At 37.6% G+C, this 9,450-nt stretch overlaps 1 protein-coding gene across 1 annotated transcript in view; it reads right to left on the bottom strand.

The window, feature by feature from the left end:
- Nucleotides 1-5,363: 5,363 nt before the first annotated feature.
- Nucleotides 5,364-9,450, bottom strand: part of TTC27 (tetratricopeptide repeat domain 27) — a 137,611-nt gene continuing 133,524 nt past the window's right edge. The window contains exons 19-20 of the mRNA XM_026844603.1: nt 8,942-9,042; nt 5,364-5,608 (exon numbers count right to left, since the gene is read on the bottom strand). Coding sequence (XP_026700404.1) covers nt 5,486-5,608; nt 8,942-9,042 — 224 coding nt within the window. The 3' untranslated portion in view covers nt 5,364-5,485. The remainder of the gene's footprint in view (nt 5,609-8,941; nt 9,043-9,450) is intronic.

The raw sequence follows: 9,450 nt of genomic DNA, 5'->3' as shown, positions 1-9,450 counted from the left end.
TTAGTGTAGCTCAGGGATTAGTAGAAATGTTTGTCTAATGAATGCAGCTACTATATTTGAGCACATGCCTGAATAAACTATTTGTGGACTGAAACCTATCTATTAATAAGTACTTCTGAATGGTGCAAAAGTTATCTGCGTTTCAATGGCTTTTACATAACAGTAAATATTTTATTGCCAATCACATTGACAAATTCACCTCATTAGCTTTCAGAAATAAACTGGCAAACACATAAAATGTACAGGATGGACTTTCCTACATCAGCCTGATTTGCTTATAGCTTTTTAGTGCAAAAAAAGGAAGTGTTACTGGTTTGGCAGTTCTCAACGTGGGATAGGCACATTTTTAATGTGCACTTGTGTACAAAAAATGTCTTCAGAAATGCAAATTGAAGCACTTCCTGAAGTAAGTGGTATCCATGTCTGTCTTAATTCAAGTTAACCATCAAAATTTTGTGATAAAATAATTTCTAAAATTCCACTCTGTTCATTCTTCAGCCCTAATACAATGTCAATTCTATTACTATCTGAATTTAAAATGCTTCGTAAATGGATGAAATCAGTTTTGTAATGGCAGACATCAATGGAAATCACTTATGTGAATTAAAAAAAAAGAAAGCTACATAGGTTAAAAAATATCTTAAAAATATGTTTACATATTTTTAAAACTAACCAGTAGACAAGCAATAAAAAGCTCTCTGGAAAACTGAGTTGAAACAAAGAGAGCAGGAAGTTCAGAGTTAAGGCAGACAGCATTTAATGTTATTTAATTACAAAAGCAAAGGTTTCTTTCCCTGAACCACAGTGAACATTCAGCAAAGTCACAAATTTAGAAGACACATGTTCAGGCTGATATTTAGGCCTAACTTTGTCAAATTTGAATAGGACACTGAAAATAGGGACTTTGAGTAATGTTGGAGAGATGGAAAGGCTCTGTCTGCTTTTCTGAGAGTGTTTAACACATTTACTTTTCAAGTCCAGCACCTTTAAAAGTTTCTTCAAAAATACACTCAGAATAACTAGTCATTTTTGAAAAGGAAGACTATCAATCCTGTAGTCGGCACATAGATTAGTGGCAAGCATGCTTGAAATGCACAGATAGGAGGGTGACGTGTTCAAGTCTCTGTAATACATCTCATGAAAGCAGTATGCAAGTGGTATAATTTACAGGAAAGTACACCTTCAGAATTAACAACTCTTTCTATGACACACACGACTGCATACATGTGCATGTTTATACATGCATACATAAATGTATACATACAACACACACACAATATAAACAAAAATAATCAATTTCTTGAAGTAATTTCTGAAACACAAAGCACTTCATCTGAGTAGTAATCACACTGAAAACAACTCCATACAGTTGATGGTAATTTTTTCCTCTATAGAATAAGATTTTCCTATCAAATTCCAGTTTATTTTTAAGTTCAGAGAACCCAAGTTGTACACTATCAGCTGTTACCTTTTCCCTATTTCGTATGCACTTCTGGTACAGAGCTCTGCATGAATGCAGATGAAGTTAAATACTTCTGTACTATTTTAATTTTCATTGCTCTGGAAATAGTGTGAGATTTTTTAGCTTCCTTTTATCACCTGAAATACATTATGTCCATCTGTACTGTTATTCATACAGTCATTGATATTGAGACAGAAATACTGAACAGAAGAGCTAAGGCAAAATAATTTTTTTACTTTATACCTTCTTGGGCAGTACTGCTCCAAAGCAGAATAAAGTTAATATCTGTTTTTTCTGCCTTATTTATTTTGAAAATAATTAGAGGTGTCATTTTAACCAAGGTATGTACACATCTGAAAGGAAACTCATAAATGTATCATCTGTATTTGCATATAAGCCATAACCCATATTTAGATCTGAAAAATTATTCCAAGCTCTATTTCTTTTCAAGGCACTTTTGGTACAGATCTTTGTATGAATGATGGGGTGAGAGCTGCCTGCCTTTCTGAATGTACCAGTCAGTGGGGTGGAAGGCACATCAAGGACAATGTGACGTGGAACACAACATTTACTGGCATTTATTTGGGATGACCTGCCTGAGTCAGTGTGGCCTCACTGGCCCTAAGAACATTCACTTCTGCTCATGAGTAATGTCCCAATCCAGGAAGACCTTTTAGCACCACACCCGCCTGTGTACTTTCCTCTGTGTAGACAGAGCCCGCTGGGTGAATCAGGAGATCTTCCCTGGGTTCTAACCACCAGCGGCTCAAAATACACCATCCGTTTAACCATATTAGGTCAAAGACATATAAACAAACCGTCTTAAGCCTTGGAAATAAATTCTTTTTCATACATCATACTTCCTTGAAGCTTTATTGGCTTTATACTCATCTTCAGAATCCTGAGACAGCTGCTTTCCCTGTCTGGGTAGGCAGAAATTTTACCTCTGTTTCACACCAAATTAGCTCTAATGGCAGACAGATTACAAAATGGGTAATTTCTAATACTTCTAAAAAAAGATTGGAAGTACCTGAAGTTCTACTGTGAACATTCCTGTGAAATATTGCTTAATCAAGTCCATGCTACACTAAGTAATCATTTTATACAGCTGTACATAGAGCACCTGAAAATAACATAGATGTTTTAGAGGCATTTGTAGATGTGACAACTACATTGGGAAAGGACTGTCCAGTTTTGCTAAACCGTTCTGCAGTTGTCATGGGAGTGATCTAAGTAAAAAACATTTCCATGTTAGAAGACAGATGCTCCCTGTAAAATGGAGATCTGGAAAATCTGCAGTCTGTTCAGGAAATGTTCCTTCCTCTTTCCATACTAGCTGACAATCAGAGCTTTTATAGTAACATTGTCTTCATGACAATGGTCTCCTAGAGCTATTCTGAACTCAGGCTGCTGGCATGACCACAGAAAATGAGTACCATACAAAACTAAGGTGGCTTTTGTATCTGTACAGTTTTAAAAGGCCCCTGTAATGAACTTCCAAATAAGTGGTATAGGCTCACCTGGTATCTGAGAAAGATAAAAATGCCACTAATACAAAGAAAGAGGTAACAAGAACATACCTGGTTAAGAGAATTACATCAGGCAGTCTCATGAATGAAGTGGCTGAGATCTTCTGGGTGATTATCTGTTCAGAAAAGCCTGTGTCTTCTGAACAGTGAGCCAGCTCCTGCCTCTCCATCTTCCACACCGTGTGTATCGTCTGTACATATTTAAATTGTGTACTTTCAACTCTCTGCAGATATCTCCCTTTTATTATGACAGGAGAATAGGTGCTGTCATAACACTAGCCATCCCACTCTTCAGGAACACACTGTCTGTGGATAGTAGGCTTTCCCTGTATTAGGTGAAAGACAAAGTTGTTTTATTTCACACACCTGCTAAGAGAGGGAGGTTAAAATGGGGAAAAAAGGATCTATGCTGAGAAAACATGTGAAGTATTGCAGGGGCGAGACACTGGAAAAGCAGAATGACTTGTTCATATGCCACTTTAGGCAAAGAAACAAAAATAATTTTCAAAAGCAAAAAAATCAAAAGGCAGAGGAAATAAAGGCCTTCTCACAGACCTCTCTAATATTCTGTATGAAATGTTAACTTCCCATCTATTGTTACCAAATGCTAGGCAGAAGCCATTTCACAAAAACAACTGTGGCTTCATGTTCTGCAACTCCAAACTTCAGTTATAAAAGTGTCTCAGGTAGACTCAATGGAAATTATTTTCTTTTAAATCAAGAAAACTGAATTCAAGTCTCATATTTTCAAGTTGATATAGGGATATAATTCTGGTTTAAAATTTGCCATAATATCTGAAGGAAAATGGAATATTTTTCTGTCACCCTATGACTCCATACCTAAACCATTTCTTCCCAATAAAATTCAGTGCTGGGAACAAAATAATAGTTTAAAATATTTTTTTTCCTTATCCTTTGTGAATAAGATAAATCATATCAATGTAAACTTATAAAAAGATAGTAGTGGTGGAAGTCTGTCACAAAATTCACAGCCTGTTTTTTTCAGTGAGGTGGGCCCCTCTCTATACATATAAGCAAAATCTCCAGGAGGAGGACCTCCAGCAAATTCACTCTGCACAAACTAACTCCTTTTCCCTTTCTGGGCCGTTTCAATGAAGAGGTGTTTTGGAGACAGCTCTCCTTCACTAGCAGGTAGACCAATTGCTAAGACTATTTTTTGTGGGAACCTCATGTTAAAATACTGGCAGCAAATAATTTATTCCCCATTCTAAGAAGCTTTACAAGGATACAAGGCTTCACAAAGGCCTCAAGATGGTTTCCCCCTTCAGACAGCAAACTAAGTTTTTACTGCTGCTTCTAATCTCATTAACTGTTTTCCTTTTACCTTCCAACTTTCTCTTCAGGAAGAATATTCTTCCCCTTTAGTAACGGTGTAGTTTTAATGACCCCACCACAGACAGTGCATACTCAGAATATAGATAACCACATTTTTGGAGACTGCATCATTCTCATAGACAAAGGCCAAAATCATGATGAGTGAGGAAATTATTTTGCATAGGTTTCTGGAAAACCCTGAAAAAAAATCCTACTTTTAAAGAAGAGCTGTAGCAAAGATGCTTAAAAATGGAACAATGCAAAGTAGTTTAGATGAATATAACTTATTCGGGTCTACTCAGAAGTCAGTACTGTAGTTTAGACTGCAGTTTTATTGCTGCCTCAGTGTGGGGAAATCCGCATGCCTGTAAAAGGCCGAAATGAAAAGCCCATGGGACACAAGATATCTATTTCTGAAAAACGTAATAATGCTTCAAGTAATAACTGTTTGTAAATGCTAATGCAGCAAACATCCTGGTATTACAAGAAAAAGACTAAATTCTTACTCTCGGGACCCACTCCTACTCCCCTATAAGCAATTAACACCGAATTAAAACCGGTAAGTGCCCGACGACCCAGCAACCCACCTGAGGCCTGGCCCTGCCTCCAGGCCCCCCGCGCCCACCGCGCTCCCCGCGGGGACAGCCTGCCACCACTGACCGGCCAGCCTTTCAGCTCCTCTGATTGGCCGGCGGCAGACAGACGCACCCTCCGATTGGCTGTGCGCCTCGCTGGGGAGGGTGACAGGCGGGGCCCAGGTCCCGCCTCCGCTGCCTGCTTGTCCATCTCCTCCCGCCCCTGCCGCCTCTCCTGCTCCCCCACTTGCAACATAGGTAAGGCGTCCCAGGGAGGCCTGGCGCCTGGGTCTGATGCAGCCAGGCAGAATTACTCCTCAATAATCGCCTTATAAATACAAGTAGCTCTGTTGCAGAAAATCTGGGCCTGAGGAACGAAAACACACGTTAAGACAGTGAGAGCTGATAAGAATCTTAAAAAGCAGGCTGAACGCTGAAGAAAACTGGCCACAAGAACAGCACTGTATAGAAAAATGTTTATTGAGAGTGTTGTTGCATTAGAATTGTTACCATTTCATCAGCAAAAGCTGTGGCAAAAGAAACATGTCACTATTGTCTTCCTGTCACAAAATCTGGTCCGTATGTCAGCACTGGTCTCTCAGCTGGTTGCTCAGTTCTTGAAGTTCAGCAATCATATTGTCCATAGTTGTCACCTCATCAGCTATCTCACCGTGAACCTCATTACTTGTTATATCTACAAAAAGTTGCTGCATGACAAAAAAAAAAAACCAAACACACACATTATTTTAAAATATACATACAGTTTCTCTGTTTAAGTGTGGAGACAGAATACAGGAAGCTCATCACCACTATCCTGCCTTTTGTATTTTTGGTACCTATGTTGGTATCTCTCTCTTTTAAAAGGCCATTCTGTGGCTAATAAACAGAAGGTGCACACACACACATATATATATATATATATATATATATACATATATATATATATATATATATAAATAAAAATATATACACACACACATTCTGACCCAACTGCCTACACTGACTCCTGATCCCATCAAAAGTAAAGAACTTTACTGTGAAACAAATTAGAAGAGCATTGCACATATTGTCACTGCCATTTACAAACCCACCTGCTGATAAATTAGTAGTCGTGAATTTTAATGGCCATATTCCACAATGTCATATTCTGTTATTTTCTCCGAAACCTCAGATAAATATGTTTTAACATCTGATGTCAAGACATGCATGGGTGGAGACATACATTAATCTGTGTGTAACTAACTTATACAAGAGAAAACAAAACACTAGAGAATAATAAAAATAGTTTGTTCTTAAAGACCATAAGACATTAACAGAAACACAAAGCAGCTCACTCATGATCAATAATAATCTTCATGTATTTACAGGGAAAACGAGGGAGAGGAAGGCTGAATGACTGTCTAAAGCCCTGAGATAGTATGTTGCTACTGCAAGGCCAGGACCTGTCATTTGACTCAAGTAATATGGAGGCTGTGTGAGGTACCACTCCACAGAAATATGGTGGTGGTAGTGGTGGACTCAAACATATGTTTCTCCTTTATTATGTAAAGGAAGAGTGATTCACACTTCATTTGACACAAATGAAAAGCCTACATTTAGAGAAAAAAACAAACCAAGAAAACAAAAGTTGCCCTGGAGTACATCTGTACATCATTATATCATCAAAACATAATGGGACAATACAGATACGTATATAAACAAAAATGTACTTAAAAGGCCTGAACCAAGATCTTCAATGTGTCTCAGAACAGTGCTGCCACTGAACAAAGGAACATATTACATAAAAATAGGAACATGTTCCTGCTACAAGTATAGAAACTTTACTGAATTTCTGCCCAAAAACCTCACACTGGGAATGTGACAGAAAAGTGGTTCTTTCTGGCTAAGACAGCTAAATAAATCAGGATGATATAATTTTTTTTGTTGTTGTGGTGGTGTTGGTTTTGTTATGTTTTGGTTTGTTGTTGTTTTTTTTTTTTTTTTTACATAAAGAGACCTATTCAATCGATGCAGCCTGGGGAAGTTTCATTCATCATCATTCTTTGAGCTTTGTGTCCCATGTCTCCCCAGAACAGTACCCACATTTCTTGCATTTCTGATACAGCTCCGTGACCTTTCTCGTTTTTGGAGACCCCATCTGTTGGATCCGAATGATGCATGGGGGCAAGAGGCAGAAGAGAGCCCACTATGCTATTTGACAGAGCATGTGCCTGCCTAGAAAGCTCTGTACAGAAAGGATCCCATGAACAATCCCATTAACAACACATTTTCAAGTTGCAGCCTTCAGCAGACTGTGGGTGCATCATGAGTCTGGCACAACACAGGAGCTTGAATGTCAGAGATGCATATGCAAGGAGAGGTGAGAAGTCTGAAAAGCAACATTGTTTCACCTGTACAAAAACTACTGATTTGTTCCAACGCCCTGTCCCGACTGCAACGTTTTGCAATTTCATCTTTTAACAGTTACTTTCAATGTTCTTTTATTCCTTCTGAAATCTTAACTACTGAGTCTGCTCTTACCTCATTTTTTTTAAGTGCTCTTCTCTGATAAAAGAAGAAACAACCCCACACTAATACTGACTCAAAAAAGGCAGCAAAAGAAGATACTGCAGTCAAGCTTGCACATGCATAAACAGTGCTAAACTGTGCACAGGATCTTACAGAAGATGACTGAGTTACAACACGCGTTGGAAATTCAATGTCACTTCAAATTAAAAATAAGATGGCATCTTGGAAAGTATGCAAAAACAGTAAGGTCATACTAATAGCTTTATCTTTAACATTTCTGTTTTCTCAGAAGTGCCATAAAACTTAGAGGCACCATTATCTGCCAATAATACAGATGTTAATTTAATTAGTGCCTTCAGAAACTAAGAATACAATTTACTAGACTCACCTATTCTTACTCTTTCAGATACTGCATGATCTTTCATAATATAAACCAACTGTACTTGTAATTATATCATTTATGTTAAGTAGTCTTGCTTTCACTACAATCATAGTCTATACACTTTGTTTTTAAAAGCATTTTGTGAATCACAACAAAACATACATATTGTGGCTTTTTTCATCACATTCCGAAGACTTATGTATGCCAGTATTTAACAGCACAGTTACAGAGCCAGCTTGTGTCTGCTTATACAACTTTCCTAGGCTTTTATCTATAAAACTATAGGACTTAAAAGAGCGTGAGCCAAGTTTAGCACACTGATGATGGATCAACACTTTGTAACACAAGCACACATGTTATAAAACTTATGCTCTGTAATTCACATTTACTAAACCTCACACGCAGCCAAGGAAGAATAATTTTTTCAGACATTAAATGTATTTTTGAATGAAAACGTATTCCAGATCAGTCCTCAGTTAAACAGTGGCTGTTTCTCATATTGTAAGATGAAGGGTAAACCTAGGATAATGATGGTGCAGAAATAGACATGGCTCTTCAGTTGTCTGGCTATGGTGGCACAACTCCAAACCTCAAATGTATGATTTAAACATGGTGACATTTTCAGATTAATTAATATCTGAATTGGTAGGGTATCCATGAAAACCTTAGTAAAAATTAGTTCCCTCTTTTAATAAACAAACCCAGTTTTAAAACACTTCAAGTGGTGCAAAGTAGTCCTGACAGGTTTTGGTCCTTTCCACAGCTTTACATCCATTCTTTCTGAAACTGCCTTGCTTTCCCCATGACTTCTCACATAAGAACATGTACTTGAAATGACTGATTTCTTCCAAACATTCGAGTCTGCTTGCCCAATGTTTTAAGTAAAATTCTAACTTACTCTAAAATGTCAGTGATATTGCTAAGACTAGTGGGTTTATTTCAGTGAAAGGCCAGCAGGAAGAAGGGAAATAAAAGTCTCCTTAAAACTGGAATCCTTAACAGCGTAGAGGTTGTATATCCGTCTGATGATGCACTGGATCAGGCAAGTATTATGTGATCTATGTGACTCAATCCAGAGAAATGGTTTCTGGCAACAGAACAAAGATTTCTAGCTTTCAAACAAGAATTCCTACCTCTCAAGCATTCCTACCTTTGCTTTGGATGACAATCCACGTAAATTAAGCCGAGCTGAAGAAAGTATCTGCAAAGCTTCCTGATGATTAGATTTGTTCTTGCTGCATTTTATAGCCACTAGAATCCAAACAGAAGAAAAGGATGCCAAAACAAAAATATCATTACCTCTATAGCAATAATCTTTAAGCAACATTTAATTTAAAATCTTGATACTTTCCACAGATATTATTTTTAATGTCATATCCCCCCGCAAAACCACAGAGAAAAAGAATGCCAAGTAATTTTTAGAAGATAACTCTAAACCCAATAGGTATATGTGTCCTTCTTAAACACAAATATCACAGCACAATGAATGGTCCTACCAAGTTTTGTCCATCTCCTGAGTGGCACAGTCAATCAAACCTATGTGATGGTTTGAGCACTGAAATGAACTATAGATGCATTTTCAAGTGCATGGATGAAATTGCTAGACCATTAAATTAACTGATTCCATGTTTACCAGTCATATGTTTACTGACTCACCCA

Source organism: Athene cunicularia (genome assembly GCF_003259725.1).
Source record: "Athene cunicularia isolate RWA chromosome 3 unlocalized genomic scaffold, athCun1 chr3_part1, whole genome shotgun sequence".
NCBI lineage: Eukaryota > Metazoa > Chordata > Aves > Strigiformes > Strigidae > Athene > Athene cunicularia.
This window is presented reverse-complemented; position numbering and strand designations above follow the sequence as displayed.